Source organism: Trichomycterus rosablanca, chromosome 2, assembly GCF_030014385.1.
Source record: "Trichomycterus rosablanca isolate fTriRos1 chromosome 2, fTriRos1.hap1, whole genome shotgun sequence".
Classification (NCBI taxonomy): Eukaryota; Metazoa; Chordata; class Actinopteri; order Siluriformes; family Trichomycteridae; genus Trichomycterus; species Trichomycterus rosablanca.
Window position 1 is genome coordinate 19,303,705 of NC_085989.1, and position 23,229 is coordinate 19,326,933.

Consider the following 23,229-nt stretch of genomic DNA (forward strand, 5'->3'; position numbering starts at 1 on the left):
TTGACTTCAGCTAATCTCATACGTATTATGATCACAGATTAGGGTCGCATTAAAATGCAACTTCTCACCTTCATACATCCAGCCCTCATCATTCTAGCAGAATGACGGCTTCAGTCAAACACTTACTCAGGTAAAGAAAAGCTCGAAGTGAAGTTCTGGATGATCTATTTAATTGTGCTTAATATTATACAGCAATGTTCTGCTGAGTTCTATATTCTCATAAAGATGGAACACTCACTGTGTTTGAAATAGTGACGGGATGACAGTAAATAGAAACAGTGCTGCGCATGACAAGTACTCTGAGACTGAATGACAGCTTCTCGGTTATTTGTTTGATTTAAAGATTCAGTGTCTGTTCTAAATTTAGTAAAGACTTGTAAGTGAATGGCACAGTCTCTTGAGCTACAGTACGAACGGCTTTGGATTTGGCCTGTGTTTAATCATTCCGTAAGCTTATAAGCTATTTTAAGCTATTTTAATACCTCATGAGCTTTTGGTCTTAATTAAATTAAAGAGTCTTTTGAGGTTTTCTGATTGACAGAAACGCTCCAGTGATGCATCTTAATTAGAAAAAATGTAACATTTTTTTAAAAAGTCTGAGCTCTAGTCAGTCCCACCTAAAGTCATGTCCCACCATTTCATAAAACTTTACATTAAAAGGTCTATAAAATTCCTGCAACTGCTCGATGACTTCCGGGTCGATCTGCACATGTGTCCTGCCTTTGGACTTGCCTAGGCAGCGTGGGGTGCTGCTGCTCTCAGGCTTTTTCAAGCAGGGAAAGCCTTTCGTTCTGTTGAAATAGAAGTGCTTGTCTGTGATGATACGTTTGAGTCCCAGGAAGTCCTGCACGCGTCCTAGCTCACCGGCCGGATCAGTGATGAGTCGCTCGCCGCTCACGAAGTGGATCTGCGAGAGCCGGAAGTATTGCAGCCAGTTCTCCAGGTGCAGGATGTACATGCCTATGCGGATGGCGTTCCACGAGGTGTCTACCAAACCCTGACTCCTGTTCTTGAAAGCGAGTTCCTCAAAGCTGGGGATGTCGGGCCTTTTGGAGAGAGTCTGTGTGTAGTCGGAGATGGCTCGTGTCACTGGATTGCGCACCACTACAATGAGTTTGGTGTCCTGGGACATGCTGGCGATGCGGCGTGGGGCCTCACGTGTAACAAAGTAGCTTGGGGTTTTCTCCATGGTGATTTGGCTGTCCAGTGTGCGTGGCATTAGGCTTCTAGAGAAGAACAGAGATAAAGGATAGTGGTGAGAGACCTGAATGCACTTCTGATTTATGCTACTCAATAATGATGTAAGCTTTGATCTTTAAAGGATCTTCACATTTAAAAAACGTTATTTTTAATAACACAGGCTATGTACCGTCTTATATCACATATCTTTAGATTTTATGACATTTTAAGTAGCATTTTACAGCTTATGCCTAGTTCACACTACATGATTTTTTCCCTGATTTTCGCTCGCCGACTGGTTGGCGCTAGATTTGCCAGCTCGGGAGCAACTCGGCGTTCGCTCGGTGATCGAAACTCGGCTCTCAATCGCTATGTGTGAACTGCTCAACAACTCGATCCGAGCGGCTCGCCGACTGAAGATAATTATCTAGCTTGGATAGCTTGGATATCTGGATATGAGTCAGCCGACTGGCAATAAGTGCGGTGTTGAACAGCCATTGAGAACGCAAGATACGGGGTGAGGGGAAACGCAGGGGAGGAGTTGTGGAACAGGGACACACTCAAGTCTTACAGTATTTCTGACCTTATCGTTCTCTACAAAACATAACACCAACAATCCCTGCTGGTCGTGTTGCCAAATCCACTCGGATTCATTTATTTTTCCTACTTGCTTTTATGCTGCACATCGGCGCACAACTTTGATCGCTCGCTACTTGCTGACGTGCATTTTTGGACATGGCATCATTAAACCCCTCGTCACTTCTCACGTGTGTTTTCGTGACAAAGCGTAGTTTGGGAGACCAGAGAAGCTTGCCTGCGATTCCAGTTGATGTTAGATCGTGTAGTGTGTGACCCCCATCGCTGAGCAGTCGTGTAGTAGTGTGAAAGCCACACCGACTTGAAAGACTCCCGATTACTAGAGATCCAGTTGTGTAGTGTTAACTGTACAGCGACATGACGACTTGGAAAGTCGTGTAGTGTGAACTTGGCATTAGTCTTACATTTTCATAAATCTAACCTATTCATATGATGTGACAAACCAAAGCTACATCAGATGGACAAAATAACAAACAGCACATGGAATAAAGAGCTTGACTTGGCAGTCAGCAAGTTACAAGTAAAAACACAACTGCACATGTGAGTTCTGTTCTGCTTGTTGCAATCGAAAAGTTTTTCTGTTCTATAAAGAGGCTTAGACAATAAGCCAATTAGTTTGTGCCTATATTTGAAAAGCTCTAGGCTGCTTTCAAATGATAAGTGTTCACAAGCTGGGCGCTTGTTGCTGCTTACTGCGGCATTTAAAAGCATGTCATGATACACTGCAAAACCGTTTTCTGCTGGCTGTTCTTTGTTTATTTACATGCTGATTTGTATGAAATGTATTGCAGTTTAATACAAAAAAGCACAGGTATTAGTTGTCATTTGGATATGTGAGAAGAAAAAAAAACTAAGTGGGTTCAAGAAATCTTATTGTTACCATGGTCAAAGGGTGATGCAATTAATTAAAGAACTATCAAGACACAACAAGCAATTACAGGATTCTGGGTGCTGTGATACAGTGAGAATTAGTTTCTTCTTGCCTTGTCAGTGTGTCACTTCTGACTGTCATATAAACAGTTTTTCTTATTGAAGGCAGAGATGTTCACAAGTCACAAAATGTGGGTCCGAGTCAAGTCACAAGTCTTTAGACTAGAGTCCGAGTCAAGTCACAAGTCTTTAGGCTAGAGTCCGAGTCAAGTCATAAGTCTTTAGGCTAGAGTCCGAGTCAAGTCACAAGTCTTTAGACTAGAGTCCGAGTCAAGTCACGAGTCTTTAGGCTAGAGTCCGAGTCAAGTCTCAAGTCTTTAGACTAGAGTCCGAGTCAAGTCACAAGTCTTTAGACTAGAGTCCGAGTCAAGTCACAAGTCTTTAGGCTAGAGTCCGAGTCAAGTCATAAGTCTTTAGACTAGAGTCCGAGCCAATTCACAATTCTTCAGGCTAGAGTCCGAGTCAAGTCACAAGTCTTTAGACTAAAGTCCGAGTCCGAGTCCGAGTCCGAGCCAATTCACAATTCTTTAGGCTAGAGTCCGAGTCAAGTCTCAAGTCTTTAGAATAGAGTCCGAGTCAAGTCACAAGTCTTTATACTAGAGTCCGAGTCAAGTCACAAGTCTTTAGGCTAGAGTCCGAGTCAAGTCATAAGTCTTTAGACTAGAGTCCGAGTCAAGTCACAAGTCTTTAGACTAGAGTCCGAGTCAAGTCACGAGTCTTTAGGCTAGAGTCCGAGTCAAGTCTCAAGTCTTTAGACTAGAGTCCGAGTCAAGTCACAAGTCTTTAGACTAGAGTCCGAGTCAAGTCACAAGTCTTTAGGCTAGAGTCCGAGTCAAGTCATAAGTCTTTAGACTAGAGTCCGAGCCAATTCACAATTCTTCAGGCTAGAGTCCGAGTCAAGTCACAAGTCTTTAGACTAAAGTCCGAGTCAAGTCACAAGTCTTTAGACTAGAGTCCGAGCCAATTCACAATTCTTTAGGCTAGAGTCTGAGTCAAGTCACAAGTCTTTAGATTAGAGTTCGAGTCAAGTCACAAGTCTTTAGACTAGAGTCCAAGTCAAGTCACAAGTCTTTAGACTAGAGTCCGAGTCAAGTCACAAGTCTTTAGGCTAGAGTCCGAGTCAAGTCATAAATCTTTAGACTAGAGTCCGAGTCATGTCACAAGTCTTTAGACTAGAGTCCGAGCCAATTTACAATTCTTTAGGCTAGAGTCTGAGTCAAGTCACAAGTCTTTAGACTAGAGTCCGAGTCATGTCACAAGTCTTTAGACTAAAGTCCGAGTCAAGTCATAAGTCTTTAGAATCTGTTGATGCATGCTCAATAATCCAGGTACACAAATCCACAAAGTTGAATCAGTTCATCTGGACACAAGTTTGTTGTAGAGATACGTTTCGTCACTCAATCCGAATGACTTCTTCAGTCTGAGCTGGTGGTGGCTACCCCAACCTTATATGCAGCTGATTTGCATAACGACCAATCACCGCCCATTGCATAACAATGAAACCGGTGATCAGGTCCATATGCAAATCACAATGACCATTAATTACACATATGTCTTTCACATATGATTGGGGTATAGCTCCTATTACGGCATTGTAAGATGGTGAGAGATGTACTCTCAGGCCCCCAACACAGAGTAACGTTGTGTATGCTGTTAGGTGCCGGGAGGATTGCTGGGAACTGTACATTGGGGAAACTAAACAGCCACTGGCGAAACAGATGGCCCAACATAGAAGATCGACCTCTTCTGGCCAGGACTCCATGATTTACACCCACCTGCAAGCCAACGGCCACTCATTCAATGATGATGATGTGCAGATCCTTGACAAGGAGGAACGCTGGTTTGAACAGGGAGTCAAAGAGGCCATCTATGTGAAGAGGGAACCACCATCCCTGAACCAGGGAGGGGGTCTAAGAGTACATCTCTCACCATTTTACAACGCCGTAATAGGAGCTATACCCCAATCATATGTGAAAGACACACATGACCATTGTAATTAATAATCATTGTGATTTGCATATGGACCTGATCACCGGTTCCATTGTTATGCAATGAAGTCATTCAGATTGAGTGACGAAACGTATCACTACAACAAACTTGTGTCCAGATGAACTGATTCAACTTTGTGAAGTCTTTAGAATAGATTCTGAGTCAAGTCACAAGTCTTTAGACTAGAGTCCGAGTCAAGATAATATACACAAAACATATATTGGAAATGTAGCATCGAAATAAACAAATAATATGTAAGTTCAGATAAAAAAACAACAGATTAGCAACTGTATTTTGCCGTTTTACTTAGTGCCTTTACTTTCCTAGTCATTGTGAAAATGAATGTAATTTCCATAATAAGAAGGTACCAGTTAAAAGCTTAAACTGATATGTTTTGTTTTCATTGTGTGCACAGCGGCCAAAATCCAAAACACAGCAAAAAAAAAAAAAATCATAACCACTATTACCTTAGCTTATGTTCTTTCAGATGCTATAAAATTTATAACCGTGTGTCCCATTAGGAATATAATCCGTTATTTTGTAAATGTGCTTATAATTAAAAACCTCCAAACTTTTCCCGGTTGTGAAGTAAAACACGAACTCATTAGAGGAGCCATTCAAGCGTTTCATTGACACATCATCTGCGTGACGCAAACTGAATAAATGCAAATAACAGCATTTCTTACTAAAAATTAAATGGTTGGTTCAGAAAGCGGTCTTTCCTTCTTTCAACCATTGGTGCCAATTCTGTAGGAGTGTTCCATTTACCCCAGTTGTTCCTGTAAAGTGCACTAAGTAGGGTATTCCACCATTTTAAGTGAGATTCCAATCCAAAGGTAACGAAAATGTTCAAATGAAGTGAACTTCAACGCCGGAAACTGGTTGTAACATTTACCCATTGTGTATGTGTATATACAGTGTATCACAAAAGTGAGTACACCCCTCACATTTCTGCAAATATTTCATTATATCTTTTCATGGGACAACACTATAGACATGAAACTTGGATATAACTTAGAGTAGTCAGTGTACAGCTTGTATAGCAGTGTAGATTTACTGTCTTCTGAAAATAACTCAACACACAGCCATTAATGTCTAAATAGCTGGCAACATAAGTGAGTACACCCCACAGTGAACATGTCCAAATTGTGCCCAAATGTGTCGTTGTCCCTCCCTGGTGTCATGTGTCAAGGTCCCAGGTGTGAATGGGGAGCAGGGCTGTTAAATTTGGTGTTTTGGGTACAATTCTCTCATACTGGCCACTGGATATTCAACATGGCACCTCATGGCAAAGAACTCTCTGAGGATGTGAGAAATAGAATTGTTGCTCTCCACAAAGATGTAAGGTTATATAGCCTGGGCTATAAGAAGATTGCTAACACCCTGAAACTGAGCGACAACATGGTGGCCAAGGTCATACAGTGGTTTTCCAGGACAGGTTCCACTCGGAACAGGCTTCGCCAGGGTCGACCAAAGAAGTTAAGTCCACGTGTTCTGCGTCATATCCAGAGGTTGGCTTTTAAAAAATAGACACATGAGTGCTGCCAGCATTGCTGCAGAGGTTGAAGACGTGGGAGGTCAGCCTGTCAGTGCTCAGACCATACGCCGCACACTGCATCAACTCGGTCTGCATGGTCGTCATCCCAGAAGGAAGCTGACGCACAAGAAAGCCCGGAAACAGTTTGCTGAAGACAAGCAGTCCAAGAACATGGATTACTGGAATGCCCTGTGGTCTGACGAGACCAAGATAAACTTGTTTGGCTCAGATGGTGTCCAGCATGTGTGGCGGCGCCCTGGTGAGAAGTACCAAGACAACTGTATCTTGCCTACAGTCAAGCATGGTGGTGGTAGCATCATGGTCTTGGGCTGCATGAGTGTTGCTGGCACTGGGGAGCTGCAGTTCATTGAGGGAAACATGAATTCCAACATGTACTGGGACATTCTGAAACAGAGCATGATGCCCTCCCTTCGAAAACTGGGCCTCATGGCAGTTTTCCAACAGGATAACGACCCCAAACACAACCTCCAAGATGACAACTGCCTTGCTGAGGAAGCTGAAGGTAAAGGTGATGGACTAAACCCAATTGACCACCTGTGGCGCATCCTCAAGTGGAAGGTGGAACCCCTCACATTTCTGCAAATATTTTATTATATCTTTTCATGGGACAACACTATAGACATGAAACTTGGATATAACTTATGAAACTGTCCTGGAAAACCGCTGTATGACCTTGGCCACCATGCTGTAGCTCAGTTTCAGGGTGTTAGCATCTTTGTGGAGAGCAACAATTCTATTTCTCACATCCTCAGAGAGTTCTTTGCCATGAGGTGCCATGTTGAATATCCAGTGGCCAGTATGAGAGAATTGTACCCAAAACACCTAATTTAACAGCCCTGCTCCCCATTTACACCTGGGACCTTGACACATGACACCAGGGAGGGACAACGACACATTTGGGCACAATTTGGACATGTTCACTGTGGGGTGTACTCACTTATGTTGCCAGCTATTTAGACATTAATGGCTGTGTGTTGAGTTATTTTCAGAAGACAGTAAATCTACACTGCTATACAAGCTGTACACTGACTACTCTAAGTTATATCCAAGTTTCATGTCTATAGTGTTGTCCCATGAAAAGATATAATGAAATATTTGCAGAAATGTGAGGGGTGTACTCACTTTTGTGATACACTGTATATATATACAGTGAAGCCCGAAATTATTCATACCCCTGGCAAATTTTGACTTAAAGTTACTTTTATTCAACCAGCAATTTTTTTTTTGACCAGAAATGACACAGGTGTCTTCCAGAAGATAATAAGACGATGTACAAGAGGCATCATTATGGAAAAAAATATTTCCCAGCTTTTATTTACATTTAAACAAAAAGTGGCATGTCCAAAATTATTCATACCCTTTGCAAACTGTCACAGTCTATGGGAAAATCCAAAGTTCTATACCATTCCAAATAGTCCAAGCTGTTCTAAAGCATCCTAATTACCCTGATTCATTGGGAACAGCTGTTTTAATCAACTCAACAGGTGAAAAACAGCAACTCTCTGCAGTTGGTTTGTGGACAGTCATGGCTAAGACAAAGGAGCTCACTAAGGACCTGCGGCTGTGCATTGTGGCAGCTCACAAGTCAGGAAAGGGCTATAAGGCCATATCTAAATGTTTTCAAGTTCCAGTGGCTACAGTGCAAAGTATTATTTAAAAAATACAAGACGTTCTGCACTGTGGAAAATCTCAGAGGACGTGGTCGGAAGCCAAAAGTGACACCTGTGCTGGCCAGGAGGATAGTGAGAGAGGTGAAAAAGAATCCAAGGATCACCACCAAGGCCATCCTGGTGAATCTGGGCTCTGCTGGTGGCAACGTCTCAAGGCAGACAGTCCAACGGACACTGCACACTGCTGGGTTCCACGGACGCAGACCAAGGAGGACGCCACTTCTCCAGAAAAGGCACACAAAAGCTCGCTTGGCCTTTGCAAATGCTCATCTGGACAAAGAAGAAGACTTCTGGTCTTCTGTTTTATGGTCAGATGAAACAAAAATTGAATTGTTTGGCCACAATGATGTATCCTTCATTTGGCGTAAAAAAGGAGAAGCCTTCAACCCTAAGAACACCATCCCCACTGTCAAACATGGTGGTGGGAACCTAATGATTTGGGGGTGTTTTTCAGCCAATGGACCAGGGAACCTAATCACAGTAAACGGCATCATGAAAAAAGATCAATACATCAAGATTCTCAACAACAACATCAGGCAGTCTGCAGAGAAACTTGGCCTTGGGCACCAGTGGACATTTCAGCACGACAACGACCCAAAACACACAGCAAAAGTGGTGAAGAAATGGTTAGCGGACAAAAACTTTAACGTTTTGCAGTGGCCCAGCCAGAGTCCTGACTTGAATCCAATTGAGAATCTGTGGAGGGAGCTAAAGATCAGGGTGATGGCAAGGAGACCCTCCAACCTGAAAGAGTTGGAGCTCATCGCTAAAGATGAATGGGCAAAAATACCAGTGGAGACATGCAAAAAGCTGGTCAGCAATTATAGGAAGCGTTTGATTGCTGTAATAGCCAATAAAGGCTTTTCTATTAATTATTGAGAAGGGTATGAATAATTTTGGACATGCCACTTTTTGTTCAAATGTAAATAAAAGCTGAGAAATATTTTTTTCCATAATGATGCCTCTTGTACATCGTCTTATTATCTTCTGGGAGACGCCTGTGTCATTTCCGGTCCAAAAAAAAAATTGCTGGTTGAATAAAAGTAACTTTAAGTCAAAATTTGCCAGGGGTATGAATAATTTCGGGCTTCACTGTATATACAGTGTATCACAAAAGTGAGTACACCCCTCACATTTCTGCAGATATTGAAGTATATCTTTTCATGGGACAACACTGACAAAATGACACTTTGACACAATGAAAAGTAGTCTGTGTGCAGCTTATATAACAGTGTAAATTTATTCTTCCCTCAAAATAACTCAATATACAGCCATTAATGTCTAAACCACCGGCAACAAAAGTGAGTACACCCCTAAGAGACTACACCCCTAAATGTCCAAATTGAGCACTGCTTGTCATTTTCCCTCCAAAATGTCATGTGATTTGTTAGTGTTACTAGGTCTCAGGTGTGCATAGGGAGCAGGTGTGTTCAATTTAGTAGTACAGCTCTCACACTCTCTCATACTGGTCACTGAAAGTTCCAACATGGCACCTCATGGCAAAGAACTCTCTGAGGATCTTAAAAGACGAATTGTTGCGCTACATGAAGATAACCAAGGCTACAAGAAGATTGCCAACACCCTGAAACTGAGCTGCAGCACAGTGGCCAAGATCATCCAGCGTTTTAAAAGAGCATGGTCCACTCAGAACAGACCTCGCGTTGGTCGTCCAAAGAAGCTGAGTGCACGTGCTCAGCATCACATCCAACTGCTGTCTTTGAAAGATAGGCGCAGGAGTGCTGTCAGCATTGCTGCAGAGATTGAAAAGGTGGGGGGTCAGCCTGTCAGTGCTCAGACCATACGCCGCACACTACATCAAATTGGTCTGCATGGCTGTCACCCCAGAAGGAAGCCTCTTCTGAAGTCTCTACACAAGAAAGCCCGCAAACAGTTTGCTGAAGACATGTCAACAAAGGACATGGATTACTGGAACCATGTCCTATGGTCTGATGAGACCAAGATTAATTTGTTTGGTTCAGATGGTCTCAAGCATGTGTGGCGGCAATCAGGTGAGGAGTACAAAGATAAGTGTGTCATGCCTACAGTCAAGCATGGTGGTGGGAATGCCATGGTCTGGGGCTGCATGAGTGCAGCAGGTGTTGGGGAGTTACATTTCATTGAGGGACACATGAACTCCAATATGTACTGTGAAATACTGAAGCAGAGCATGATCCCCTCCCTCCGGAAACTGGGTCGCAGGGCAGTGTTCCAGCATGATAATGACCCCAAACACACCTCTAAGACGACCACTGCGTTATTGAAGAGGCTGAGGGTAAAGGTGATGGACTGGCCAAGCATGTCTCCAGACCTAAACCCAATAGAACATCTTTGGGGCATCCTCAAGCGGAAGGTGGAGGAGCGCAAAGTCTCGAATATCCGCCAGCTCCGTGATGTCGTCATGGAGGAGTGGAAAAGCATTCCAGTGGCAACCTGTGAAGCTCTGGTAAACTCCATGCCCAGGAGAGTTAAGGCAGTTCTGGGAAATAATGGTGGCCACACAAAATATTGACACTTCAGGAACTTTCACTAAGGGGTGTACTCACTTTTGTTGCTGGTGGTTTAGACATTAATGGCTGTATATTGAGTTATTTTGAGGGAAGAATAAATTTACACTGTTATATAAGCTGCACACAGACTACTTTTCATTGTGTCAAAGTGTCATTTTGTCAGTGTTGTCCCATGAAAAGATATACTTCAATATCTGCAGAAATGTGAGGGGTGTACTCACTTTTGTGATACACTGTATATATATATTTATATATATATACAGTGTATCACAAAAGTGAGTACACCCCTCACATTTCTGCAGATATTTAAGTATATCTTTTCATGGGACAACACTGACAAAATGACACTTTGACACAATGAAAAGTAATCTGTGTGCAGCTTATATAACAGTGTAAATTTATTTTTCCCTCAAAATAACTCAATATACAGCCATTAATGTCTAAACCACCGGCAACAAAAGTGAGTACACCCCTTAGTGAAAGTTCCTGAAGTGTCAATATTTTGTGTGGCCACCATTATTTCCCAGAACTGCCTTAACTCTCCTGGGCATGGAGTTTACCAGAGCTTCACAGGTTGCCACTGGAATGCTTTTCCACTCCTCCATGACGACATCACGGAGCTGGCGGATATTCGAGACTTTGCGCTCCTCCACCTTCCGCTTGAGGATGCCCCAAAGATGTTCTATTGGGTTTAGGTCTGGAGACATGCTTGGCCAGTCAATCACCTTTACCCTCAGCCTCTTCAATAAAGCAGTGGTCGTCTTAGAGGTGTGTTTGGGGTCATTATCATGCTGGAACACTGCCCTGCGACCCAGTTTCCGGAGGGAGGGGATCATGCTCTGCTCAGTATTTCACAGTACATATTGGAGTTCATGTGTCCCTCAATGAAATGTAACTCCCCAACACCTGCTGCACTCATGCAGCCCCAGACCATGGCATTCCCACCACCATGCTTGACTGTAGGCATGACACACTTATCTTTGTACTCCTCACCTGATTGCCGCCACACATGCTTGAGACCATCTGAACCAAACAAATTAATCTTGGTCTCATCAGACCATAGGACATGGTTCCAGTAATCCATGTCCTTTGTTGACATGTCTTCAGCAAACTGTTTGCGGGCTTTCTTGTGTAGAGACTTCAGAAGAGGCTTCCTTCTGGGGTGACAGCCATGCAGACCAATTTGATGTAGTGTGCGGCGTATGGTCTGAGCACTGACAGGCTGACCCCCCACCTTTTCAATCTCTGCAGCAATGCTGACAGCACTCCTGCGCCTATCTTTCAAAGACAGCAGTTGGATGTGACGCTGAGCACGTGCACTCAGCTTCTTTGGACGACCAACGCGAGGTCTGTTCTGAGTGGACCCTGCTCTTTTAAAACGCTGGATGATCTTGGCCACTGTGCTGCAGCTCAGTTTCAGGGTTTTGGCAATCTTCTTGTAGCCTTGGCCATCTTCATGTAGCGCAACAATTCGTCTTTTAAGATCCTCAGAGAGTTCTTTGCCATGAGGTGCCATGTTGGAAATTTCAGTGACCAGTATGAGAGAGTGTGAGAGCTGTACTACTAAATTGAACACACCTGCTCCCTATGCACACCTGAGACCTAGTAACACTAACAAATCACATGACATTTTGGAGGGAAAATGACAAGCAGTGCTCAATTTGGACATTTAGGGGTGTAGTCTCTTAGGGGTGTACTCACTTTTGTTGCCGGTGGTTTAGACATTAATGGCTGTATATTGAGTTATTTTGAGGGAAGAATAAATTTACACTGTTATATAAGCTGCACACAGACTACTTTTCATTGTGTCAAAGTGTCATTTTGTCAGTGTTGTCCCATGAAAAGATATACTTAAATATCTGCAGAAATGTGAGGGGTGTACTCACTTTTGTGATACACTGTATATATAAAATTGTCACATGTAACTAATGTTAACACATGCTGACGCTAGGGAGTCTTGTTGTTTACGAGTCATTTTTTTGCGAGTCATGAGTCGAGTCCGAGTCATTTGAAATGACTCGAGTCTCCATCTCTGATTGGAGGTGCTTTGAAAAAGTCAGCATCAAACTAGGGCAATGCTGAATCAATGTAACTTGGCTCAGTGGAAAGCTGTAAAAAACTGAGCAGCGAATCGGTGAATCTAGGCGGGACACAAAGCTTAATGTTGAACAGTGACAAAGTACTCCAAAAGAAGATAACGGAACAGTCAGCACAAAGCGGGTTTGCTGTATATCATGTAAATGCAGCCTCAGTCACAAAAATCTAAAATATACTTTGTTGTAAAGGGAACTGTGTGAAAATTCATTACAGCATAGTTTAAGCATGAGTGATCATTATCTGTGAAAAGGGACAGGTAGTTAAAACTTACTGACAAGGTTGGACAGCATTACACAGGACAGTTTGTGAGGAAAGTACAGCCAAAATGTTTTATATGTAATAGATTTAATGTTTCTCAAACCGAACATGTTTAAATTATCGTTTTGTTTATTAAAGGCAAAGTACTTAAACACCAACTTGCCCTGTGAGATTAATTAAGCCCTCTTAATAAATCAACCGATTAACAAGCTGTAATAAACAAATTGGTTCAAATAGATTATACATTCCAGTATTAGCAAGCCATAGCCTAGTGGTTAAGGTGCTGGACTAGGTCGCTGGTTCAAACCCCACCACTGCCAGGTTGCTGCTGCTGTTGGGCCCTTGAGCAAGGTCCTTAACCCTTGATTGCTCAGACTGTATACTGTAATTGTACTGTAAGTCGCTTCGGATAAAGGCATCTACTAAATGCCTAAAATGTAAATTACTGATAGCTAGCTGAATCTTAAAAAAAGCCTTTCAATAAAACCAATATGTACAGTAAGCTTAAAAAGTTGTAGTTGTATAGTTCACCAAATACAGTCATCAGCAGCAACTCCAGAATAAAACAATCACCCTTGCAAGACAAGAAAAAACACTGACATTTAAGTTTTAATTATTAGCAAGAGGAATACAAGAATCAAGAGGATACAGAATAAAAACAGTAAGTGCTCATAGGTGTAAGTCTCCTTGACAAATTGAGATTCTGTTACAGTCAGACAATCTACACACACACACACAGAGGCTTTTAATACTTTCAGCCAATATTTCTAGTCCCTTATCTCCCTAGTGTGTTTGATGCTGAAGGGCATAAGAAAATTATCAAATCTCAGCCACATCCTGCACTCTTGGTCGTAAATCACCATCACCTGCATTACAGATGCACAATACAGAGAACGGCTTTGGGAAATCTGGGACACTTGAAATAGGTCATTATCATTACAAAGTTTTCCTGGAAAGAACGATCAAATCCTCCAACTTTGGAGTTGTTCAGACTTAAACTAGTGAGCAGGACATAAAATTGATGTATTGTTTAGTAACAGTGAAGTAAGCACTTGTAATGGCATTGTATATAGTAAAGGTAGTGTAGTATTTCCTGTTCGAATGAGGGTTTTTTCCTTGCAGCAGAAAGCCACAAGGCTGCCAGTGAAACAGCTCAATGCTGTCACCAGCAAAACTTGCTTTCAGGACCCCACTTTTACAATACCTTAAATCAGGAGTGTAATAAATTTAGGGTTTCTAGAACAATTAAACATTTAACACAGACCTGTTTCTACTTATCAAACATTGGGTGTGTTCAAAAACCTTGCTGTCTTACTGCCTACATAGGCAGCTGCCTAATGCCAAATTCACACTACACGACTTTCCATGTCGTCAGGTCGCTGCACAGTTCATACTACACGACTGGATCTCTTGTAATCGGTAGTCACACGACTGATCGGTGATAGGGGGTTTCACACTACACGATCTATCACCAACTGGAATCGCAGGCGAGCTTCTCTGGTCTCCCAAACTACGTTTTGTCACGAAAACAAATGTGAGAAGTGACAAGAGGTTTAATGATACCACGTCCAAAAATGCACGTCAACAAGTAGCGAGCGATCAAAGTTGTTTGTGTACTGAAAATCAGGGCAAAAATCATGTAATGTAAACTAGGCATAAGTAGAGAGGATTTTAACAAGTCATTGACTTAAGTCAGGTTATTCGAACGCACTACTTACACAGTGATTCCATCAGTTTTCGCTTACTAAGCGAACACAGTTAGCCTCATGCCATTCAAACCAATTAAAAATCAATAATAATTTATTTACGTTTGAAAACAACTTGTTTCTCCGCACTGTCCGCCATATTTTGTATTTTTTTGTGAGAAAAGTTGTTCCGCACTGAATGTTGGGATTGCCTTCACCGTTAAGGCAGCATTGGATGCTCTCTCGTAATTCTGTAAAAATATTGTTCAGTTTTTAAGGTGACTTAGTAGACAGCATATTAAGGCATCTAGGAACTTGAACAGGCTACTTCTCGGGAGCGCGCGTAGAATAAAATAAAATGCTGTTTATGTAGAGAGCTCACTAGGTTTTTGAACACGCCCAAGATCTTAAAAAAGATTGAATTTGTAAATAATTCTTCAATTTTTACTGTTTTGGAATTAATTTTGGGGCCTTTGAATAAGGCTAAGCATTACTGTTGTTTAAAAAAAAAAAAAAAACATTTCCATAATGATTTTTACTAGCTGGGAACCTGAGGGTAGATATGCTCATTAGTGCAATAGAAGGTGTGTGGAAATAATGTTGAATTTTATTAATTTGATCTACAGCTCATTTAGAGGTTTTGGTGTAAACATGTCTGACAGCACTGACTCAGACTTCAAACTGGACAAAACTAGGTCGCTGTTTAAAATCTGCATGTCTTGTCAGGTGAGCCCTGCTATTACAATCCCCAAATCAGAAAAAAATGACTTTGACTTTTATTTCATTGCAGACTTCATTTCTTTCGTCTATATACATCCAGCATATCAGACCTGCAACACTTTCCAAAAATGTTGGGACATGGGCAATTTAGAGCTAGTAATTATGGAAAAAAACCTAAATAATGAAATAATAATGTGATTTTAAACAAGTGATGTCAACAGGTGGTCATGATTTGGTACATCAATACAGTATTGATGTACAGTATACTTATGTACAGTATTTGAAGAAGTGTTTGAGTAACATAGATGAGGATCTCCAGTTTGTCACTAAATGTGCAAGAATATTTAAAAACAATGTTCCTAAAAGAAATAATGGAAGAAATTTGCATTTTTTCCTTTTCATAATATCAAATGATTAATGGAATCTAGAAGAATTTCAGTGAGTAAAGGGCAGGGACGCACGCCTAAGCTGATTGCCGATCCCTCAGACCCCGCATCAAGAACAGTTATTCATCAATAGCTGATATAATCACATGGGCAAGGGATTACTTTTGCAAACCTTTGTCAAGCACTACAATACGAGTTACATGCACAAATGCTGGAAATACGTTTGCTTGTCTGATGTGTTTTGGAGCCATTTGTGTGCTAACTGGCTCAAACCTCCTGACAGGGTTTGAGCAAATACATTTAAATCTGTTTTAAAGTTTCTTGGTTGCATTACACACCCATTTTTGCGGATTAATGCAATCGTAATCAAGTATAAATTAGTCTAAGTGTTACTTTGCTAATAAGATCATGCTGGTATGCGTCATAGTGAATCCAATAAGACCCTTAAATGGACAATCACAAGCCACAGATGGGACTTAAAAACCTGGACTTAGTACTGAACCTCACTGGGATTATGTTTTTCATACGAATCAAAGCTGTAATGATTGCTCTGACAGCTTGTAACACTCTTCATATGAATCATCTATTAGTCGTTGGCAGTCAATTTCCTCTCTTTCCATTTTATGGCTTTTGTGGCAGTCGAAAGTATCGTTTAGTAAAGAAGTATATGGGTTATTAAATCAGTGTCAACATGTTAAGCTAAACTTTTATTGCTACGGCCTAGCATAGGCTAAGTTATCTGTATCTTATTAGCAAAAAGCAGTAATACAGATTAATAGTATATTGACTGTCTCAAGGCAATAAAACATGGGCTAAGAGAATAACCTCTAGTCTCCATCAGTTGTGAGTCATTCCCAGTTTTTAATGGGCTTTCTTGCGATAGGAATGACTATAAGTTACCTACACGGTTCCTGAAATATCGATCCATTTAGCTTGATTTATGAACGGTGTTCAGCTGGCCAGGGTGCCTCAGTTAGCCTTACCAGTTCAGGGCCAGAGGCAACAATTAATCTTGCACAGAATAGAGCAGTGCCTCTCCTCCAAACAGCTTTATTGCATGTTTAAATACATGCCACTAATCAAAACTTGTGTGTTGGTGGAACACATTAATGCAGTATAATTAGCCATACCTCTCTTGCCTTGTGTACACTATAACTGTAACCTGCTTTATTACCCAAGTTAAATTGCTAATCTTGGTTGGGCTATGTCTAAACTTTAAACAGACAATGCTGGAAATTTTTAATTTAGACATTTTTGGTCTAAAACCAGCTTGTGACATTCAGTATTTGTGATGCTAAATCTGTGGCTTGTTTTTGGTCTTTAACTGCACTGGATTCTCAAGCTACAAACTGAAATGATCCCAAATCTTGTTTATACTGTATTGTTTGTATTATACAATTTTTGAAACACTCCTCATCAAGTTGTGTTACACGAGTAAGCCCGTGTTTGTTTGATAAAGCTTTACACATCTGGGAAAAAATGGTATAAGTTCTATAAATTTGCCATTGAACGTTACATTTAACAAATAAATATATAATGTATGCATTTGCAGATAAACGTTTTATCCCTGTAGAGTATGTTGGCTTATTTTCAAGTAGAAAATCATCAAAACATGAAATCTAGTTTGCTGTCCAAATTTTAAACTATGTGAAAGACTATGTTGCATCAGGGTGACATTTATTTCTCTTTTTTTTATGAATTCATTTATTTAGTTTTAGCGCGACCAATTGCCCGATTGCTTCATGCTCCCTCTTTACCAATGCCGATCCCTGCTCTGACTGAGGAGAACGAAGCTAACCCACGCCCCTATGACATGTGGGCAGAATGCCGTATGCATCTTATTACCTACACTTTGACGAGTGCTGTGCAGCTCAGCACTGTGTACGGAGAGACACACCCTGACAGCACTCTTTTCTCATTTCTGTGCAGGCGCCATCAATCAGCCAGCAGAGGTCGTAATTGCATTAGCTATGAGAGAGAGAGACCATGTTTGGCTTAATCCCACCCATATCTGAACAACAGGCCAATCGTTGTTCATGTGGCTGCTTAGCCTAGCTGGCAGGCAGAGCTGAGATTCGATACGATATATTCGAGATCCCAGCTCTGGTTCCAGCATGTGTTTTTACCGCTGTGCCACCTGAGTGGCATTTATTTCTCTTTTAAGTTTTTTTTTTTTTTTTTTTTTAATTTATCGGCCTCTTTAGCGATCATAGGTCTTACAAATTACTCTCTTATCACCCGACTGTCACTATTATTGAACATTTTAGTTAACACCGTAATATGTCAAAGTAACACGTTAGCTAAATAGCCTACATGACTGCATAGTTTTTCGTCCTTAACATTCTTGATTAATTAATTTAACTTTAGTAACATCTACATTCTGAACAGTGTTGCTGTGGGGTTGAAGCCTACATGGAAACATTGGGAGCAAGACAAGGACCTAATTCACCATACGGTACCAAACACTCATCCACTTACACATAGGAATAACCAATTCAGGCTAGAATCATAATGTAATTTTATTAACAGTAGTATTACTTATTTGCTGTTGTGGTACTGGACTTTACTGTATGTAATGCTGTGGAATATTTTTTTATCCATGCAATTTAAGTCATCATAATTAAAGTTTAAGTTTTTAAGCAACTTTGTCCTGTCAGGCAAATTGTATTAGCCCAGATACTAAGATAATGTCTGTATAGGATAGTGGAGTTGGCATATTTGCAGAGATCTGAGTTAGAATTGGATCTATAATTAAAAAGTTGGATTAGAAAATCCCTTACTGATTTACAAAAGGGCATTTTTAACTTAAAAATGTAAGGCAGTAAAATTATGTGAAAATGAACTTTTGTGTACTGGTATGCAGCCATTCCCAGCTGTCTGTGTGTCGTAACATTACATTTATTGCATTTAGTAGATGATTTTATCCAAAGTGACTTACAATTCAAGCAACTGAGGCTTGCTCATAGGCTTGACAGTGGAGTGGACACTTAGGGTGGTGTAGCTTCAACCAGAACCTTAAATGCTGAACTACCACTCCCATTGTAACCTGTTTGTTCTATGGAAAAATTTTTGTTTTGTAAAAACCAATAAGGCAAGTTTCTATGGCAAATAAAGTGCACAGTGCATATATCATCAAAATCATCATTCTCATATGATTAGCAGCTGTTTCCTATTACTACACATCATATATCAATTAGTGCTAACTCATGTAACCTCCTACCAGCATTTTGTTTAGAGCATATGCTACCAGGTTATCTGTATAGTTGTTATTCCATTTTGTCAATAATTAATGTTTTATACACTTCCTCACGGATCTTGATCATCTGCTTATTGACTAAAATGTACCCATACCCAAACACATTACGTGGCCAATGCTGAAAATGGGCAGAAATAGTTTAGTGCATCTTGACCCACAGCTTGATCATCTGACAGTAAATTACACTAGCCCACTACTGCTGCAGTCCAGCATTTGAATCCCCAGTGGTCTAATCGGCCGGTCGGGTGTCTACATAAAACATGAATAGCTTTGTCTAAGAAAGGGGGGAAAATGGCTAAGGCCCCACAATAGATTGCAGGCCCGGGGTGTGGTACTGCATTGCACCCAGAGATTCTGGGCAATGTGGACCCACAGCAACCCTGATTAGAATAAAGCGGTGGTAAAACATGAACATAAAATAAAAAAATGAAAGTATTTGACCACAAAGTCCTTTCTAAATAGGTTTTAGTTAAATGTCATGTCAGCTTTGCTCTAACATGACATTTTAAGTCAGTAACAATACTTAAATTTTAGTTTCATAAAATGATCACAGATCATGTCACTGGACACTTTCAGACAAAGTTCTATGCTGACTAAATGTCTATTTTCCTTTTGTGTTTAACTTTCTGAACTTGTGAAACACACGATAAGACAGGCTGCTTGGATACTTTATAAGAACTCAACTTTATTTAAAGAAGTACATTGTCACGCAGCACTTTTAAATTGCTCATCAAATTGCACATAGCGCCCAAACAATGTAGTGCAGGTTGGAAAATGAAAGGACACACCAGTTTCCTTAGCACAGGCACAGCACCATACTGTGTTAGATAAATTGGTTATGCCCTTTCATTTCACAAAATAACTAAAAAAGCTTTTTTTTCTCTCTCATTACATTGTGCACAGATTATAAAGAGTTTTGGTATTGGTAAAAATTGGTGCATTGGGTACAGCTGATGGATTTTCTCTGTGTGGGGTTTTCTGGGTACTCTGGTTTCCTACCTCCAAAAAATATTCAGGAGTTGGATTGGCTTGTTAAAATTGCCCCAAGGTGTGAGTCAATCAGTGTGTAACTTGTGATGGATTGGCATTTTGTCCAGTGTGTATCCCTGCCTCGGGTCTTAGTTTTTCTGGACTACAGTCACCTTGAGCAGGATAAAGCACTATACTAAATTAATAGATTGTAATGACAAGATTCATATTTACAATGCAGCACAAAAACAAATGTTACATTTTATCAGCTTTTGTGGGTAGCAATCTATACTTATAATTATTACTTATAATTATCATGCCAATTTTACCGTGTGAACATAATTTTGTGTTGTGGCAGGTCTGGTTCCACCAGTAAACACTGGCTGCAAGGTAGGAATCCCCTAGACAGGGCACCCCCCAGCTCTATTCTCAGTAATAGCAATTTATATCTGTGTAGATACCCAGCTGTCCACAGCACTGCTCAGATTTGAACCTGGATAGCAAGCACATAATCTAATGAGTAGGAAGCCATTTGTGGTTCAACATGACTTAGTTCTAACTGTACTTCTACGTGCAGGTTAAGTATTGAATCATTGCCGCTCAGGTGGCGCAGCGGTAAAACACACGCTGAACACCAGAGCTGGGATCTCGAATACATCATATCAATTGGCTTGTTGTTCAGATAGGAGTGGGATATTAAAGCTGGATGGGGGGGGTCTCTCATGACTAATGCAATTATGACCTCTGCTGGCTGATTGGCGCCTGCACAGAGACGGGAAAAGAGTGCTGTCAGGGTGTGTCTCTCCGTACACAGGGCTGATCCGCATTGCACTCATCAAAGTGTGGGTGACAAAATGCATACGGCTGCTGCCCACGTGTCGGAGGGGGTGTGGGTTAGCTTCGTTCTCCTCAATCAGAGCGGGGATTGGCATTGGTGGAGAGAAAAAGTGACTCAATCGGGCAATTGGACACGCTAAAAGGGAGAAAAAGGGGAGAAAGTGCATAAACAAAATAAAAATAAGTATTGAATTATTATGGATGAATTAATAAAAACTAAAAGTGTTTAAAAGTACAGAACACGACCGTTGAACAACATATTCCAAAACCATTAATATTATCTTTGTTTGTGAAAATAAATTATTAATTTTTAAGCTGTCTTATATTTCTATTTTATAACTGTAAAAAAAGATTAATTACTAATAGAATTGCCTTCATCGAGTTCTCCAATTTTTGGAAATGACTACTATCACTTTTTAACTGTGACCTTAACATAAATTTCTCTCAAACAATTATTCTGAAATCTGAGGCCTCAGACTTTGCACTGTATCTTTATGACAGGAGTGAAAGCCATTTAAACCATCCATCAGCAATTCTCTTTTCATTAAACAGAGATTGACACTCCAATTCATGTGTGGGATTCCTTAGTTTATTAGTTTAGATGCAGTTAGCACCTTACTGTAATGAGGACTGACATCAGGCCATGGTCATATCGAGATAAGAAAGATACAGCGGCACTAATAGTGGGTCCTTGTTTGTCACAGTTATTCCCCTGATATGGCTTTGTTACACAGAGCGGTACCATTATTTTTTTCAATAATGTACCAATTTCTCCATTAAAAGTTACATTAATTAATATGGTAAAAACATCAGAAATTATATTGTGCACAAATTATTGTATTGTGCAAATGCTGAATGCAATGAGGTTCAGCACAAAGTGTAGTCCTATGTGTAATCTTTTATATCAATACATCAATATATAACAATATATATAATGATCAGCCATAACATTAAACCCACCTCCTCTTTTCTACACTCTATAATTCCTGACTGTAGTCCATCTGTTTCTCTGCATGCTTTGTTAGCCCCCTTTCACCCTGTTCTTTAATGGTCAGGACTCTCCCACAGGACCACCACAGAGCAGGTATTATTTGGGTGGTGGATCATTCTCAGCGCTGCAGTGACACTGACATGGTGGTGGTGTGTTAGTGTGTGTTGTGCTGGTATGAGTGGATAAGACACAGCAATGCTGATGGAGTTTTTAAACACCTCACTGTCACTGCTGGACTGAGAATAGTCCACCAACCAAAAATATCTAGCCAACAGCGCCCCATGGACAGCGTCCTGTGACTACTGATGAAGGTCTAGAAGATGACCAACTCAAACAGCAGCAATAGATGAGCGATCGTCTCTGACTTTACATCTACAGGGTGGACCAACTAGGTAGGAGTGTCTAATAGAGTGGACAGTGAGTGGACACAGTATTCAAAAACTCCAGCAGCACTGCTGTGTCTGATCCACTCATACCAGCACAGCACACACTAACACACCACCACCATGTCATTGTCACTGCAGTGCTGAGAATCATCCACCACCCAAATTATACCTGCTCTGTGGTGGTCATGTGGGGGTCCTGACTATTGAAGAACAGGGTGAAAGCAGGCTAAAAAAGTATGTAGAGAAACAGATGGACTACAGTCAGTAATTGTAGAACTACAAAGTGCTTCTATATGGTAAGTGAAGCTGATAAAATGGACAGTGAGTGTAGAGTGTAGTGGGGAGTATTTATTTAATACAACAATGGCACTTGGAAAGAAAAAACAGTTTTTTCAGTTTGAAGGTGTGTGTCCTTAGAACCCTATAATGCCTTCATGTGTGTATATACAGTGTATCACAAAAGTGAGTACACCCCTCACATTTCTGCAAATATTTCATTATATCTTTTCATGGGACAACACTATAGACATGAAACTTGGATATAACTTAGAGTAGTCAGTGTACAACTTGTATAGCAGTGTAGATTTACTGTCTTCTGAAAATAACTCAACACACAGCCATTAATGTCTAAATGGCTGGCAACATAAGTGAGTACACCCCACAGTGAACATGTCCAAATTGTGCCCAAATGTGTCGTTGTCCCTCCCTGGTGTCATGTGTCAAGGTCCCAGGTGTAAATGGGGAGCAGGGCTGTTAAATTTGGTGTTTTGGGTACAATTCTCTCATACTGGCCACTGGATATTCAACATGGCACCTCATGGCAAAGAACTCTCTGAGGATGTGAGAAATAGAATTGTTGCTCTCCACAAAGATGGCCTGGGCTATAAGAAGATTGCTAACACCCTGAAACTGAGCTACAGCATGGTGGCCAAGGTCATACAGCGGTTTTCCAGGACAGGTTCCACTCGGAACAGGCTTCGCCAGGGTCGACCAAAGAAGTTGAGTCCACGTGTTCGGCGTCATATCCAGAGGTTGGCTTTAAAAAATAGACACATGAGTGCTGCCAGCATTGCTGCAGAGGTTGAAGACGTGGGAGGTCAGCCTGTCAGTGCTCAGACCATACGCCGCACACTGCATCAACTCGGTCTGCATGGTCGTCATCCCAGAAGGAAGCTGACGCACAAGAAAGCCCGCAAACAGTTTGCTGAAAACAA

General features: G+C 41.0%; 1 protein-coding gene across 1 annotated transcript in view; it reads right to left on the bottom strand.

Moving 5' to 3' along the window:
• Positions 1-607: 607 nt before the first annotated feature.
• The window catches only part of hs3st2 (heparan sulfate (glucosamine) 3-O-sulfotransferase 2), a 60,547-nt gene continuing 37,925 nt past the window's right edge, over positions 608-23,229 (bottom strand). The window contains exon 2 of the mRNA XM_062990335.1: positions 608-1,226. Within this exon, the coding sequence (XP_062846405.1) occupies positions 608-1,226 (619 nt within the window). The remainder of the gene's footprint in view (positions 1,227-23,229) is intronic.